The sequence below is a fragment of the Anser brachyrhynchus genome (genome assembly GCF_964034855.1).
Source record: "Anser brachyrhynchus genome assembly, chromosome: 7".
Lineage (NCBI taxonomy): Eukaryota > Metazoa > Chordata > Aves > Anseriformes > Anatidae > Anser > Anser brachyrhynchus.
The window spans coordinates 39,978,638-39,996,568 of record NC_137701.1 but is presented as its reverse complement, the minus strand read 5'-3'; the positions used below and the strand labels follow the sequence as shown (position 1 = coordinate 39,996,568).

At 45.3% G+C, this 17,931-nt stretch overlaps 1 protein-coding gene across 1 annotated transcript; it reads left to right on the top strand.

Moving 5' to 3' along the window:
- Nucleotides 1-164: 164 nt before the first annotated feature.
- On the top strand, nucleotides 165-5,147 carry RBM43 (RNA binding motif protein 43). The gene is made up of 4 exons (XM_080599196.1): nucleotides 165-423; nucleotides 1,996-2,194; nucleotides 2,701-2,795; nucleotides 2,879-5,147. Exons 1-4 carry the CDS (start codon nucleotides 421-423, stop codon nucleotides 3,617-3,619), a joined length of 1,038 nt encoding a protein of 345 aa, XP_080455322.1. The 5' UTR covers nucleotides 165-420; the 3' UTR covers nucleotides 3,620-5,147.
- Nucleotides 5,148-17,931: the final 12,784 nt, after the last annotated feature.

The window sequence follows — 17,931 nt, the reverse complement described above, 5'->3', positions numbered from 1 at the left end:
GTCTCACTGTGTGTGGGAGAAGTGAGAAGAAGCAGGCTTTAACCGCACAAAATCAAGATGAGATTTTAATTAACATTCTAAAACGCTCTATTTCGATTTTCTCACTGATGAATTGATAAAAGTTTATTTTGCAGCACTAGCTGTGCCACGTAAAGGCTGGAATACGGTTTTAGTGATGAAAATGCAGCACTTAGGCGATGTCGCTGCAAAGGGCACTGCCCTTCTCCTTCCCCCTGCCGGGAATTCACCGTTGGCCGCCGTCAGGGGGAAGGAGACGGCAGCGCAGAGGCGGGCACCCGGCCCGGCCCGGCCCTCCCGGCGCCCGCCCATCGCTTTCTCTTTCGCTTCCCCGCTCCGGCAGCCGCGGTGGCCGGGGACAGCCGCCTCCCCGGGCCGCCGGGGGCCGGCACAGCGACGGCCATGGCAAGTGGCAGCGGCGGCAGGGCCGGAGGGGCCGCCCGGGGGGGTCGCGAAATGGCGGCGGGGCGCCCTGAGGCCGGGGCAGGGCGCGGGCCCGGCGGCGGGTGGTAGCGCACCGCCGGGCCCTCGGGCATGGCCGGAGGGGCTTGGGGCGGGTTGGTGCACCGTGAGGGGTCGTGAGGTGGGCTTGTACGGCCGGGGGGTCGTGAGGCAGCCCGGGTGCCCCCCTCCGGGAGCCGGCTTTGTGCCCGTGTGGCCCTGCAGCACCTCCTGCCGCCCCGCCCCGCAGTCCCGCGGCAGGCACCGGGCGCGTACGTGCCTCAGAAGCGATTCGGCATAAATCCCAGCATAAATCCCCAGCGTTTTCGTCGTGGTTTTTTGTTCCGAAGAGCCAGCTGGCAAGGTGTGGGGGCTGTCTGGCAGCTTGGAGCGCCCCGGCTGCGTGAGGCAGGAGAAAATCCTGCATAAAGCCTCGCCAGCCCCCGAAGCACCCTGTTTGTATTCTCTCCGTGCTGTCTCGTTAGTGCAGGAACCTGCTGTTTGCACAAACGTTGCTAGGAATAATTACCGACACAACCGGAGTGCCTAGCCCTTTATTTGGACGGGTGCTAAAATCAGGCTTCCTAAGTGCCAGGCAGGCTTCAATATTTTATACAGCCCGAGTCCAGAAGAAACTTTGTAAGAGATGCCCGAAGAATGCAGACTGAGGGATTGACCTGGAATAGTTGCTCTGAAGTTATCGACAACTTGTTCCCATAAACACTCCATGCAAACATACTAAACTATTTTCTTTCTTCCAAAAAAGTTAATGAACTGTTACAAAATTTCCTCAGTGTCCCACCGTTTATGGTGATTTTGCCATATTTCCAGTGAAATAATGCTGTTTATTATTTCTGCCTAATAAGAGTGGAAAGAAAATACACTTGCCTTAACAAGACATAGATGCAAATCCTATTTAGGATGGGTTTCATGTTTGCAGCATTGGGAGGTCTGGCTCTGATGAAAATCATGTGTGTAGTAGTCATTTTACGCACTGCGAGTCTCAGATGACTGGGATTATGTTCTTCCAATTTAACAAGGTTGTCCATTGAATAAGTGGAGAGAGATGAGTCAGAGCATAATGCTAGATCCCAGCTCTCATGAATTTAACAAGTAAGGACTGTCTGAATCTGACCTTGCCACTCTGAAAAGAGAATGCTTATTGATGCAATTAACATTTTTCATTTTCTTTCAATCTTGAATATTAGAGTAAACAATCTTACCCATGTGACGCTGGGCCTTTCGTTTGGAAGCTGTTAAATTTAGTTCTAATTTTTATTGCTCTAACAAATGAGGATACCGAGAGTGTGTAAATGACACATTTTTTACTGCACAGTAACATAGAAGTGCCTGAGGGAGTCTGGTATTCGCTGAAATCAGAATCTGATTCAGCAGTCTTAGTTATCTATGAAAAGGGGAACTTGTCTGACTAAAATGAAGGGGAGTCACTTCAGCAGTTAGGGTGGGTGTGGGTAACCACTACGGCAGGTCACTGGTACTCCTTGTGCTTACAGTACCCCATTTCTCTATGTGCAGGACACGGGACGAGCAGCTAAATCAGCAAGGACAGTTGTCATCTCTGGTGTTCCAGATGGCATTCTGAAGGATGATGTCATGAGTGACATACTGGTGATTCATTTCCAAAAGTCAAAGAATAATGGTGGAGATGTGGAAGACATAATATATCCAACAATGGAAAAAGGAGTTGCATATCTAACTTTTGAAGATCAAGAAGGTATTGACTCTAATACGCTGCGGGAAATGTTCCCCCAGGAATTAACCCTAGAATGTTTACCCTAAAACAAATGATTATAAATTGTTTACTGGTACTAGGATTTTGTGTGTCTGGGAGACTAACACCTCTCTCTTAGTCAGAGTTTTAGGATTTTATTTCTGTTCAGTGAAGTCATGACTCTGAAGAGGCTTTGTGCAAAGTGTTTGTTTTGTTTGTTTTTAGAAATAAATTTATACCATGCATAACATGATTTTTGTAGTCAGGCCTTTGGGAATAAATCCCTGACAATTAATGTTGTAAAAAGACAGCCTTCCATCTCTCTCTCAGCACTTTTGACTAATGCATAAAATATTAGGCAAGAGTATTGAATCACCTGTGTGTATGTATGGGAAATTGTTGGGGAAAGCATCAAGAAGAAAACACCCACGAAGTGTTCCACCATCAGACTGGTAATAATGCATTATCTTACTGCAGAACAAATAAGCAATAAGTGACTTTCTCTTTAGTTGCAGAGAGTGTTCTAAAGAAGAACGAGCATCGACTAGAAGACAAGAGACTGTCCAGATACTATCCTTTGAAAGTAACTCCTTACAGCAAAAATGTAAGTTCATTCATTATTTATCTTATCGTACTTCCTTTGCTATGTTAACCATTACTTAACTTTTCTCAAATTCAAAATTCTAGGTCTTCAGCTCTGTCACGTCTGTCCTCAATATGTCTGTTTTCAAAGATCAATATGTTTTAGAAGATCTGATACAAGAAATTAAAAAGAAGAACACAGCTTTGAGCTTTGGCCCTCTGCAATCCAGTGGACATATTTCTGTTCAAGGGTCATTTCCAGCAATCGAATTGCTAAGAGACTTCCTTTTACTAAAAGCAAAATCCCTTTCAGAGGACAAAAATGAAGAAAGTAAGTCCCATCAGAGACCGAAGAAGCAGCAGCAGCAGTGCAGACTTACCACAGATACAAATGATTTTGTTCATGATGCAGAAGGGGAAAAGCAAGTGGTTGTTCTTGACACAGATACATATCTCTATATGAAGAACTTTCTTCCCAAGAAACTTCTGGCAAATACTGATGTTGCAATTTCTGATGTCACTGATGGTGATATAACTACACTATATCTTCAGAAAGTTAGAAGTAGGCCTGATGCTGGACAGGTACTAGCAATCAAAGAGGAAATTGAACATCAGTCTCTAAAACTTCATAACACTTTATGTAAAGAAAGGATATGCCTTGATGGGTACGTCAGAGATGAAAAGCAGAAATATAAATTGGTGTGTGAAACTCTAAAATCCCACTACCCTTCTGTTTTGGTTATTCCTTATGCTACTCACATTGATGTGATAGGGAATTCTTTAGAGGTTTTCGAATTTACAAGGGAAGTGAACAAAGAGGTTCAGAGCCTGTTTCAACACAGGTAGAAAGATAGCATTCATGTTATTTTACACATTGTGCTTCTAATAAACTACTGTTGCAGCCTATGCACCTCAGTGTCACTTCAGATTTGTCTCATTTCTCCCATGCACAGCCTGGGAAGTCTGCATATCAAGGTGAAAAAGCCCATTCCTCCCAAATACTAATTTAAGTTCAGAACAGGAAACAAATGATCTTCATATCAGTGAGGCCTCTTCTGTCCAGATTTTTCCTTTCGTTTCCTGCATTCTGGGCACATGTAATGCTCATTCTGTCTTGCTGTCAGGGAGTATGTGATGAGAAAAGAATTTTTGAGGATTTCTCATTCTCATAGGAAGAGAGAGACAGAGCTGGGTGGCCCAAGCTGGTATGAAAGACTGCACTGAAGTTTAGGTATGTTTCTCTGGGCAAAGCGATGACCACTGAAAACAGGAGTGGTGGCCTGCTGCTGCCGCCTTTATCTGCAGAAGAAAATTCTCATGATTGACATGCATGAAGAAGGTAGAGCTTTGATACTTGAGGAGATGGAATGCTCAATAAATTTGCAGCTTGTCATGCCATGAAAAGGACCTTAGAAGTTGGCACTAGAAGTTTTTGAGAAAAGAAAATAAGTGAGTTTGTATTCATAGGAGCAATAACAGTTCTTTTCCCAGCTGTAACGGCTTCTGCAGCATCCCTTGACAGCATCTTATTTAGACATGAAAGTATATCCATAATTTCGATGTGAGAATCTTGGGGCTATTAGAGTTTTGAATGAAATTGTGTTTATACAATTCTTAAGTCTGATGCGGGAGTAGAATAGTCTTTCAGATCCAGATCATCTTCTGTTGTAGGTAAACCAAATGAGCAGTCTTTTTTTCTGTGCAAAACTGATCCGTCCACATTGAAACTAGTTGCTGTAATTGAGATCGGAAACACCTTCATGCCTTATTAATACTTCCCAGTTTTGTTTTCCAGAGCAGTGTCAGAGGTTCAGGCAGTGGGGTTTCTGCTACCTTGAGTAAGGACGGGACAATCTAATATAGCCTAAATTTCAAGTTTTGTTAGGAACTGTACAGACGCACAGAGATAATCATATTTTGATAGGTCTGGATATATAAACAGTTAAAAAACACCCTTATGTATATTGTTTAGACTTTAAAGAGCTATCGGAATGATACTTGTTTATTCCTGTCTTGTCTGTAACTTTAATTTCTAGTGTTAAATGCTTAGAGTTAAAACTGAATGATTACTACAGAATTCTGTCTCATTCACTGAAATTAGGGATCAAGCCAGCCCATAGGAATGTGACAGTTTAGTGGTTTGGGTTTTTTTTGTTTAACTTTTTAAATATTAGACCCATTATAAGGGTTAAAATGCCCATTCTTCTTATATTTTTGTAAAACCAATTTAGAAAAAATGTTTATTTTGTGAAATCAAAATGTTCAGAAATACTTTGTCAAAACATATAGAGTGTTGGCTGTTTTGTCTTACGTGCAGAGTTTTATGAAATTAAATTACGAACTCAGTAAAGTTATTCAAAAAAGTTATTCAAAATATTGCGTGCATGTTCTTTTAACCAACTCCCAGACGTTTAGTTGGAAGCCCATCACGCTTAAGGCATTTTCTTGTCATAACTGATTATCCACTGCAATTATGCCAACGAAAGATAAAGTTGTTAAAATAGTGCTGGCGCCGTGTTTTAAAATACACTGTCAAAGAGGGAAAATGGTGAGTTTAAGTACTTCCATCTCTTCCAAGTTCCTCTGGAGCCAGTAGTACCCCCAGGGGGCTCCTGGTGGGGCTGGAGATGGGTGCCCAGGGTCAGGCCCTGGAAAAGGTTCTCCTCTACTCCCTGCTGACCACTGACAGTTTACCAACACTTGGCGTTTTTGGGTACTACCTACATTGCTAAGCAAGGACAGGAAGTTTTTCAGCCTTGGAAAAGAGAAAATCCTTTAAGAAGGATAATCTTTTAATGAAATTAGTGCTCTTTCTGCTTTGGTCTTCCATTCTCTTTGCTGAAGAGCCTCAAGGTTTTTTTTTGTTTGTTTGTTTGTTTTTTTCTGTTTCATAGCATTAGTATTTCCTATGCACTTCCATAAATGCTTAGGGCTGGTAAACCAGAGGCGCCGACATCAGTTTGAATACTGGCAGGTCAGTAGTGGCTGAGCAACATCAATTTTTGAGTCAACTTTTGGCAACAGCACTGGTAAGGTACCGCTTGCTTTTTGTTGTCTGGGTTTTAGGTCAAACCCTGAAAATCTTGTAAAGATTGCAGCTGAATAAAATTACCTTGCTGAATCCTGGTTTGGTAGTAGTAGCTCCTCTTCAGATTCACTCGTACCTCATCCCCTTGCCACCTGAGTGCTGGGGCCATCGCCTGCCCTGCCAGCCAGCTCCACCTCATTGTTCCTGGCGTCTCCGTCTGCTGTCTCTGGTCCCATACCAGGATGTCATCTCTTTAGACAAGATGAAATTTGCATTTGCTGTTTCGGAACTATGGTAAATAGTAAAATGGGATGTTAGTCCATTGTGGATTAGTAAATACTATCTATTGTTATGCTCCTGGATTTCTGGGGCTACTTATTCGGGGGGGGGTTGCAGAAGCACTGGCTGGGAACGCATCACCTTTGTCATCTTTGATGGTTCCTTGTAGCTCAGCAAGGGCAGGGCACGGAGCAAGTGTCCTACCACAGGGTCTTTGCTGCTGATAGCAAAGAGGCTGTGGCATGTACAGGCTGTGACTGCCTGAGCTGCTATTTTAGATTCAACCCCAGAGAAACCTGCTTTTTTAGCAGGAAAAAAAATGTCAGCTGTGATCCACCAGGATATACCAGTGTTTGCTGTAAGATATAAACAGCATTTCAGTGGAATAACATTATAAGTGGGATATGCATTTCTTCCTTCCTTCATGATGCAGATACTGTGGAAAACAATAGATGTTTAGCAAGAAAAGAGAGTCTGATTTTGTCCTTACCATGAATACATAAACAAATACAACAAAACAGGTCGGTGTTAGGTCTGGTAAAAGACTTGCAGGTTCTCATTCTCACAGTTACTTCTTACGGGAAGCAAAGCACTGTTATAGCTATTAAACTCCTCTTGACAAAGGCATTTAATATTTGTGTCTATTGGAAAATATCCGGGAAAGCATATTAGATATAATTCCTAGATCTAAATGATTGGTGCTGACTCAGTGTTCTCAGCATCAGATTTACACTTTTAATAGCAAATTCACTCATGGGACCTCAGCAAAACATTTGTTCTTATTGCTGTGCCAACACTTGCTGCCCTTTGCCAGATGGGGACACGTAACAGTTCACACAGTAAAAATACAATGCCTAATTTTGACTTAAGGCATAACCCCATTGTCAAAGACTTAAAATAAATAAAAAAATCAGCCACAAACACCAGCAGAATCAGAGCCCAGTTCCTGGCAGGGCAGCACCCCCCTAAGGTCAGTGGACACCTCTTTCTGTTGTCTGAAAAAAGAATTTGACATCCCTTCGGAAGAAGATATTATACAATTTGGAGGCAAAAGCAATCTCATTTTTGACCGGAGGGGATGGGGGTGGATGGAAGAAGAATGATTTACTGGAGTGCTTTTGCTATCACTGACACAAAGCATTGCCCTGGTGTGGCAAAGGGAGGACAAAGCCTCCTTTGCTCCCTGTTGTACCTGTGCAGTGTGAAAGATGCATGCAAAATGTATGGTAAGGAGGTTGTTACAGGAGGAAAAAAGCCTTTCTAGCAGGTATAATCGTTGTCATCCAAACTGCCTCTGCAATGTTTGAGTTGCATTGAAACTTCCTCTATGCATTTGTTAAAAAAAGCACATATTACAAAAGACCTGTCATGTCTCCTGAAAGACTGCAATGCCAAAAAGACACTTTCTTAAGGAAGAAGTGCCTGCCACTTTAGGGATCCATGTGTCTTATTTAAAAAAAAAAAATCAAAAAAAAAATTCCAAGATGATATGTAGGAAAAATAAATAGTGTTGCTAGCAAATAACTGGCTCTTTAAGACAATTATCAGACTTGAACATCTTCATCTGGCCACACTGGAGGCCCAGAATCATAAAACCCGGGATGAAAGCACACAATAGTCATCAGCTGAGGGCGAACTCGGGTGGTTGGTGAGTCAGTGCCTGCCGCCCACTGGGGTTGGACGGGGACGGACTCCCACCAGGAGAGGAGGAGGAGATGAACTCAGCAGTCTGTGCATCCGGAGGAGCTGAGGCTCGCGCTTGGCTCCGCTTCGGCCCTCAGGAAGCTCCCACAAGCAAACACACACGTTCCTGTTTTGTTGTACATCTTGTGCAAGAGGGAAAAGCAGCTGTAGAGCAGGGCCAAGATAACGCTGAGAAAATTCCTTCTCCGTTGCACAACATTTCTGTGGCGACTCCTTCCACTGCATTTAGTGAGGCTGATGGGTGTTTACAGGATATGTGGCTTCCCTCCAATTTATCTCTGCTGCCTGCCTAGCTGCATGCAGGAAAACATTTATGAGGGTGGCCCAATTAAATTCAAAATAACTCATTTTTTGTCCTTTAGGCTTCTACCCCTCAATCTGCCACAGTTACTGATGAAAGGACCTTTTCCATTCCTCTCTTTAAGAGCATAAGTAGTGAAATTGTGTGTAGATACTTATCACCATTTCACTTAGCATTAGAGGGTGGGAGTCCTCCCTCATTTCTGCGACAGGCTGCGTGAAGATAACCAGGCAACTTAAAAGAAAAAAATAATTAACAATTAATTATGATTTTTTTTTAAAAACACAACAACAGACACTGATAAGTTGAGTCAAACTGTACAACAGTCCAGAACTGACCGAGACCCATCTGGTTGTACTTGCTTTTTCCTTAGCTACACAGAGTTGTGGAACGTCCTCTAGAAAACAAGTCCCTTTTCTCTTTTGCCTAGCACAGCTTTCTTTTGTCTCCTGACAGCCATTAATGACCTTAAAAAAACATCTCCTAAAAGGAACTGAGTTAAGAAGGAATACTACCTGCAAAGGCAGCAGTCACCACTGCTGGAGCATTGGGTTTAAGCCATTTTTCAGGTGAGTTTCCCCACCGTGTTACTGCTACTGCCTGTTTAATAGTGGCAGTACAGATGATGAGCAGCTACATTGCTTTACCAAAAGAAATGCTGTATGACAGAATAAAAAAGCAACATTCTGTTATCTTTGTACGGGGCGGGTATTGAGAAATAATGTCAGGATTTTTATTCTAGAAATACAACATAAGGAGCTGGTTGAAAAAGAAGTGAAGTCTGAAAAGCCATTTCCACAGGCTGCAGTGCAGAATCCGAGCCCAAGAGCTGGAGGGGATGGGGGTTAGCAGGGACAGACGGACTGTACCCAGCTTCACGAGCCACATGCCACCGCTTTCAAACAAAATTTGGAAATGTTCAAGACATTTGCCCAGATCTCCCAGAGATCTGTCTGGGTACAAGGGCAGGGAACAGGCAGAGTGAAGGCACTTGGTGCTCCTTGCACCCCTCACACCGGAGTGGCGGTGCCTCCATGCCGAGCGTGGCATGGCCACGTCGCAGTGCTGTCACTTGGGCCTGGCGGCTCGGAAGAACCGTGGATCCTCTCCAAGGCAGAAGCTACGAAAGAAGGCACAACTCGGCCCCGATGGGGCTCCAGGCAGCAGGCTGTACACAGAGCTACATGCCCTGCTCCCTAGGTGTGCTCCGGGAGTAGCTTGGTGTTCCCTGGCAAACCCAGGGTACCAGAACACGCGAAGGTTCCCAGCAGGGGCAGGAAACCAAGCTCTCACTGACTTCACACTGAAATCACAGATGGCTGGGATGACCAGAAGCCTGCCGTAGTTAATCCCTTGTTAAAAGCACGCCTTCAGCCCGCAGAGCCACAGGAGCACAACGCGGCATGGCAGCAGGGCAGGTCGCCAAGGCAGGCCTCTCACCTCAGTGCGGGGCTAGTGGGGATGGCCACCCCACAGCACTGCTCTGAGGAAGGAGGGAGGGACCTGAAGGAAGAGCAGGCAGAAGCCAGCAGGTTGTTCTTCCTCGGGGGATGCTCCCCACAAATGCCCACCTACTGGGGGTGAGGGCCCGCCGAGGAAATGTGCTCCTGGATCCCAGATCACTGGCCCAGCCCTCAGGCTCCTGGCCTTCTCCAGACACCACGCTCGCGGTCCAGATGCCACCAGCAGCACTGGTCGAGTACAAGGGCTTTGTGACAGAGACCCCAGTATCTCTAAGCCACCGGGGTATTCAGGAATTTAACCCTTCCTGCACATAAGAATAGCCCGGTCCCATCTGATGCTGACATGGCTGACACTGAAGCCAGTGGGCAGTGCTGGTGTACATCTGTGGGCTTTACTTTCACTCAAGACATGCTTTAAAAAACAAACAAACAAACAAAACCTTCCATTTTGTCACGAATTCTGACAAGCCTTTTCCAGTATTGCAGTAAAAGCAACATCTCTCTCTGATGTTGCACATAGATGTGCCCTGCCTGGCCTGCACATGGGGACCCTGCAGAAACCCACCGTTTTTACCATCGTCTGGTTGCTTCTCTTTATGAGCAGATCGCTCTTGTGCAGATACAGCCAGTTCTTAACAACTGGAAAATTGTAATGCACACAGCAAACACCACTGAGAGCTCTTTTTTCCCCTCTAAGTTACATGAGCACTTCCCCCATGAGTTAAGGGATTTGGCATTTCTCTCAGGCATACTTTACATTTTCCAAACTTTCTGAATAACACATTGAGAGACTTAAGCATCTGCACTGCCAAGCCAAATGAGAGAAGAAACGATTTTGCAGGCTCATTAATGCCTAGCATTGACAGGCCTGGAGGGGCTGTGATTTTATTTACATAGGGTAGAGACAGGCCTGCAGGGAAGAGCGCTGTTATTTAAATAGGGAAGAGGTCTTCCTTTGGGGGGGGCTCATTTAGATGCAAACGGCACAGGAACTAGGAGCAGCCTTACATCCATACAGCTTTATCTGTGCTTCCAGAAACCTGCTTAGAAACATGGCAGCAATTTCTGGTTTTGGAGGCAGCTGGTGTGTTTTACCCACCTGTGCGGTGGAGCTGTTTGAGTTCAGGTACGTGGGTTATCCCTCTAGCAGGGCTGCAGAGAGCAAGTGGGGATGAACTAGCCATAGAGGAAAGAAACAGAGAGGAAAATGAAGATAGATTTAAAAACAAAAAAGCAAACCAAAAAACAAAATAGCAGTGACAGTGTTTACAACAACTACAGTTGTTACGTTTAGCTTCCAGCCTCCCCTCAAAGCCAAATGCAGATCACCGTATTTAAGCAATAAGCCCATGCTGGTTTGGACCTATGTTACATTTTTAGCTTGTCATATTCTCAGCTTTTTAGTGTGGGAACCTTGAAGAGCCTCCAGACTCAGTGCTGCCACGGGAATCACATACTGAATACTTCATAAAATATCTAAGACCCCAAAGCACGACATTTGTATTACAAAAACTCAGATACCCAGTATTAAGGCAGTCACCTATGCTCATTTTATAGTGGTTGGGGATCATCACCAATGCTAGTGTGTAAAATATTCCTTACGCCTCCAGTTTGCACACAGTGTGTTTGCTAGGGTCATGGACTACTTAACGTCTGCTTGCTTAGCCTCCCCCGAAGCTGCCCAGTTCTTACAGAGATAAAACATGACCCTCACAGGTTTCTTCTAGCTCTGGGGCAACTATCCCAGATGGACAACAGCAGCTGAAGCACAATTTAGTTTCCTAGGTATTTCAGGTGCCTGGAGCCAGCAATTGCCCTCGTATCTGATACAGACCTTTCCAATCAGGCATGTGTGCTCCTGCAGGGATGAACACTGTGTGCTGAGAGTGGCACCGAGATAAAATGTTTAAAACAAATGTGCCAAAGGCCTTGCAGTGAGCTGCACCTGGCTCGCTTGACACCTCAGTCTGAGCTATCACATCTCAAGTCCTTAACTTCATGTCAACTGACATTTATGCTGCTACTTCTGCACCAGCTGGTCCAAAGGCACATCCGTCACCACTCCCAGGCTTTGTGCAAATATAAACAGGAGTAAATAAATCCCTGGGTCACAGCAGTAAAGGGTTAAGGAAGCTATGTGCTTTCCCCCAGGGGAGAATCTATTGCAACTTGTAAACACTTGCTGTCTATTTCCAGGTGGTAATTAAAGCAGCCACCTCCACCAAGTCAGTATTACATCAAGAGGCTGGCAATTTCCTGGAGAAAACAGCTGTGTTTCCACTAATGAGCCTCAAGATCAGCAAAATGCAACGGCTGCCTGCAGTTGTAGGTACAGCTCTAGCACGTGAAAGCCAGAGACCCTTTGATAATTCTTGGTGGTATTTCTTTGAGGTTTTTGTTCCTCCTACTGGTATTACACCAGCTTGCAAAAGTCTGCTCATCGTGCTATGAGATTTTTCCTTTTGAAATATTTACTGTGGGTAGTTACTAATTCAATTAGATGATGGTGACACATGGAATTGGCTCTGTCGCAAGGGGGCAAATTAGGTCACATTAACCACAGCAGGAGGGGAAAAGCAAAAGCCATTGTGTTTCTGAGTTTCTGGAAGAAGAAAATTTTTGTATCATGTATTTCACTGAAATGTATATGTTTGCAGGATGAATTAATCTTAGCAGGTCTGGAGCAGGCATGAATGTTTAAGCAATGGTTGCATTTACTTCGTGAGTCATATTCACATTTTCACAAATTACATTGCAAGTAATTGCCATTTTTTAATAGGAAAGCTGGGCAAAATAAAGCAGAATTGTCAAATACTGCTGCTAAATGGCCTTTGCAGATTCCTCACAACCACACAAGGCTGGCAACAGCTAAAAGTGAACAGATAAAATTAGGATGTTTGTTCATGTTACTGGTTACATCGGTGGGCGGGTGTCAGTAGTTCTGCTATTAGGCTGCGTAAGCCTGGTGTGCATGTCCATATATAATGTCCATATATGTATATATATTATATTGTCTCTCTATCTGATGAATTGTATTCTGTACTGAACTTAAACTGCATTCAAGCCAGCAGCTTGTGTGTTCATTTTTCTCCGGTGTGCATTGACCTGACACCTCCACCAGTGCCTACCTCCCTGCCCAGGACGCTTTTCTCCAAATCATCTCCACCACCTCTGCCTCTTGCTCCAGCTGCTGGTAGTTTCCCCCTCTTCTGCTTCCTCACTGCCTTCATGCTGGAGGAGCAAAACCCCCTCAACTCAAGCAGATCTGCTGCCTAACGACTGAGGAGAGGCAGAGCTTTGTTAACCCGCAGGTCCCAGGTTTGGTGGAGATATGACCCCAGCCTCCCTGCTCACAGTAGATCTGCAAGGCAAGAAGTCCCCAGAGGTGGCAGCTTTTATATTAAATACTTTTAGTATCAGCAGCACTCATCGGGCCAACCTTCCATACCAGCTCCACGCATCATGGCACGCCCACAGCCTGCCCAAGGGAGGACAGCCGTCTGCTGGGCACGGTCCCACCATGGCTGGGGGGGGGGGCTCAGCCCTGCCTTCGGCCCCGCTGCGAGAGCACGGCGGGGAAAGCTTGTGCTCGTCGTGTTAAAAACGAGCATTTTCACTATCTAGACAGAAGCCTTCAATCTCCAGGGCCATCAGTCTGTACCCCTGACAAAGACTGAATGAAAGGCAAAACATAATTACTTACATATTACTCCATCTGACATCTTAAATATTAAGACATCTATCTAGTCTAAAATCATTCATATAAATGTATTTGTGGCACCTTAGGCTTAGGAAATTTTGAACAGATGAAGTGATAACGCTCTTCGGCTCATCTGGGCTCCCGTTGTAATATGGTTTGGTTTTCCCCAGACGCCGGGCTTTTGTTACAGCCTCATGCTGTGAAGTTTTGGTCCCACCTGCCATGAACTTTATACTGTTTCTGGTTGCCTGTGGAGGTATTTTCCATGATAGTCCGGCATATTAACATGAAATTTGAGGTAATGCATCCATTTTTTGAAAAGTAAGCATTATATGAAATGAGTATAAATGTCATGTGTTTTCACAGCTGTCAAAGTATTGTAATTTCTTTGTTATTTTATGGATTGAAAAATTGAGGCAAAGAGGGCAAATGCTTGCCTGAGGCTACGCATTCAATAGCAGAATAAAAATTGACAATAGCACACTAAGCTCAGGCCACGGAAATATTAACTCTTTGTCAGCCATAAGCATTCAGACAGCACGGGATGCAGGTCCCCATGCCATATTTGTGTTCCTAAAACCCTCCGTGTACAGCTCGTTGCCTTTTGAGTTTTGAAAGTGAATATTTTTAAGCAGTTTAAAAAGCCTATAAGTGGAAATAATTGACAATATTGAAAATAGTGACTGCTGAGAATCTCACGGTTTTGCAGGAGTCGAAGTTGGTGCCTTAAGGAGCAGAGGATGTTTTGTGACACATGGTAGCAGGATGATGCTTCTTGGTGCAGGGATGCAGCTGGGGTCCAAGCAGCGGGCACTGGTGGCAGCCACATCTGCAGGTGTCAGTCCTGTGCAAGAGGGCATGGGAAATCCTGGCCAGAAATTGCTAAGAAGCCACCTCTGCAATGCATCAGTTTCCAAAACTTGCTGATAAAAATAGGGACATGTGGGGACAAATTCACCGAGTGCTGAATTTGCACGCTCACATTCAGACTTTTCCTGGCTTTCGGCGTTCCTCTGCATTCCCTGCTCGCAGTCAGCATCTGTGCTTGCAGTCTGGGCTTTGGGCAATACATGGAGCTGGAAAATACCTCGTGAAAACTGTGTAAATTGCATAGAAATGAAGAATTTTAAAAACTGCTCCCTAGCTGTTACAGCCAGAGGGGAAAAAAATGACTTAGCAAACAAAACTTCTCTTTGTTTAGAGAAGGAATCTGCTGTGTCTGACATGGTTCCTTGTGAAAATGTGTTTTTATGCAGCATGCTGTATATGTCATTCCCATAACATGCGTGTTTTGTACACAAATCACAGATCGTGGCAGCTTATTTTGAGTAACAAACCATATTTGTGCTCTTGTTTGCCTGAAAAAAAAAAGAATTAACTCCAAAAAGTAAACAGAAGAATTCAATATAAAAAGTGGAGCTGTGAAAATTTAGGGACATGGGAATAATTAGAAGCATTTTACTACCTGCTGGTGCTTAATGCGAACTACACTTCAGGCATGCAGCATCTGTCCATCTGCGTGTTTATGTTGCACAGACATACCCTGTTGTCATGCAGATATGATGCAGATGAACTTCCTTGTTGCAATAGTGGGGAAGCCAGGGGTGATCCATCTCAGCTCTACGATGTCTCTCAAACTATTCTCTTGATGACCGAGATGGCAGCTAATGATGTGACTGATAAGCTCTTACCCTCCACCCCTTCCCTGCCTATCCCAGGGCATAGGAACACTATGCGTAGCTTTACAGAGCTTCGTGATAGTCGTGTATAAAGGCACGAAACGTGTGTGTGTTTTTCCCCATAAGAAGTGCTAGAAAACAACATTAATAGCATTTCTCAGGTTTGTTAGCTGCCACGGTCCTTCCTTTCATCTTTGGCAGTAAGCAGCTCGTTAAACAAATCAAAGCAGGTTTCCTGGGACTGCCTCGATCCCTCAATCCCTCGATCCCTCGGCTGCGCTTCACCCCGCTGCACGCGGTGTGTCCCCAGCACCGCTGTGCTGCAGACAGCAGGGCTGGCCTGGGCAGAGCAGCAACCGGAGCGCAGACTTCATGCCTATTCGATGTACTTTAACTTTTCACCTTAAGAAGTCACAAAAAGGTCAAAGTCCATGCTGGGTTGATGCGATGCATCAGGCTGGGGAGACGCTGCCCCTGCGGCAGTGTCGGGATGGGATCGGGCAGGGTAGGGGGGAGCAGGTCCTGCTGCAGCCCGTCCCCATCAGTACACGGGCGATCCTACGCACCGTGCGTGCTGCAGCGGGGAGGCACAAAAGGGTGTGCTTACATTGCGACTGCTCTGTTTTTATTGTCCTTTAAGGTTCATTCTGAGAGGTTGGTTTTTCTTAATAACGCATTTATATTTTCCTCCGCGGTGCTTACCTTTAGAGTTGAAGCTGTTAACCGCAGCCAGACGTTTGGCAGCAACGCGGCATTTTACGCTCGCTCAAAGGCCATTAATGCTCGCCCAGAGATCGTTACCACGTTAATGAATCACAGGATGCATGTGCTTGGGTAAGCAGGGCCTCAGTTCAGCCCCAAGGTGGGAACCAAGTTTTTCCAGAGAGCTCCACAAGTCCCCTGCGCCGCTTGCTAATGCGAGTACTGACCCCGAATACACAGCAAGGGGCAGCCTCTGAGGGATGGCAGCCTGTTGTCCCTCCACCTTTAACACCCTATGGCTGTGCTGCTCACCCTTCAGGGGCCAGGATTGCCAGATCCCAGGCAGGAATCGCAGGGTAAGGGTGGCACAGCATCCTGCTGGTGTACGAAACCATGGCAACGCTGCTCGGCCGTTTGTAGGCTGTTTAATTCGCCCTAAACATTTTACAGGCATTGTTCTTTCACCTATTTTTTGTATATTTATTTTAACGCGGGTTTTAATGGACTAAGTGAGATTTTGTCCCTCCCGCAGTTGTCCCCCAAAGGGAACGTTGCGATGTGCTGCTAGACATTTCCTTCCAAAAAGCCTTGGGTAGGAAATAGTGTGGCTTGCCAGAGCTTCAGACCACTTGCTTGGCATTTTGTTTCACCTTTGAAACTGGGCTGAAAAAGCTCAGAATAAGACAGGGGCCCTGGCTGGTGTCAAGGGTGAGGAGGGGTTGGTGCATTGTGTCAAAGGGAGCCTGCAGCTTCCCCCCCTCGATCACAGCGAAGCCGGTGCGATAGTCAAATCAGCTAATTGGCACCATTACGGGAGGAAAAAGAAAGCTCAGACAGCTAATGTGGGAGATGCTTTCTGACTTCTGCAAAGGCACTTCTGTTGTGTGTTTTTTTTCTTAAAGATTACCTTCAAGAACGAAGAGAGCCCATTTAATTTCAAATTTAATGACTTTCCACCATCCCTAATTCTACCATTTCCAAGTACATTAGCTGCATGATCTCCAGATTGCTGGAAAGATGCCGTCAGGTACCAGACTGAATGTCAGATATAAAAGCTTAATAAGTGACACGCTTTACATTTTTGGTGCAATCGAATATAAAAGCTTCCACTCAGTTAAAATTACCAGAGGTAATTTCAACACAGCTGTCAAGTCGTTTTCCTAGAAATGGAAGTTTTTCCTAATGTGCTTTTACTGAGATTGAGGGAAGTCATTTCTGATGTAATTTCTTTGCGTGCAGGTATTACCAGAGAGAGGTGAAGCCTGACATTTTGCTGAGGAGGTATTGCTCGGGCAGCACGCTGCTGGAGGTGGTCCCTGCTTCAGACTGGGGCAGCTTTGAGGCTGACACTGTCCAGGGCCATGTGCCTTCATCTGCTGGATTCTGTTAATGCCATGCCACCTTCTTTTCCCATAGAGCCATCTGCGCCCCATCCTCAGACCGTGGGGAGGGAGGGCTGAGCCCCTCTGCATCTATGGGACCAAAGGGAAAGGAAGATGCCTGTGCTTTCAGATCCTCCTGAGCATGGCTGGCAGAGTCATGCATTGGAAAAGTTATTTGTGGTCAGCTGCGGATAACAGGAAAATGCCATTTCCATGTTGTCAGGCTGCAGGTGAACCTGTACTGCTCGCTCAGCCCTGACAAAATGGGTGCTTAGGCCCAGTATGCTCACAAGGGCTTTGCTGGGTTGGGCCCTTATCTGGATTGCCTTTTAATCTGGAAGATGAGCTGCTCCGAGCCCTTCTGCTGGCATGCAGAAAGGCTTTTCTTTTGAACCGACCTGGCTTTTGAGAACCTGTGAATCTTTTAAAGTCCACGGCTGAGCCTTCCAGGCTGCGCGAGGGACCTTCTGATCCCCAAATTCATTTCAAAAGCAATAATAAATGTTTCAGCATACCTGAATATTTTTCTCACTGTTTGTGATTTGCAGCTTTCCCGACTCAGCTTGGCTGTTGTTAAAGGTTTCAGCGGCGATGTGCCCCAAAATCTTGTATTCCAGCTCAGTTGTGACAGAGACGTATTGCTCTAGTCAGCAAAGTATTTGCTTAAGATCTAATAAAACATCCACACATCTCATTCCTTCCAAAGCAGCGGTGCTTGCATTCATCTTCCTTTTTTTTTCCGAAGCAGTGATCAGGCTGTGTGGTTTTCCCAGTCTGTCAGGGAACTCGGCAGTCCATGCCATCACGGCTTTCATCAGATCACGTCTCATCTCCCCCCGCGCTGCTTCCCCCTGTGGGAGGACTGGCAGCAGGGGGAATCGTCCCATGCCGGAGGGAATGCGGGCGCTGCTTCTCTGACC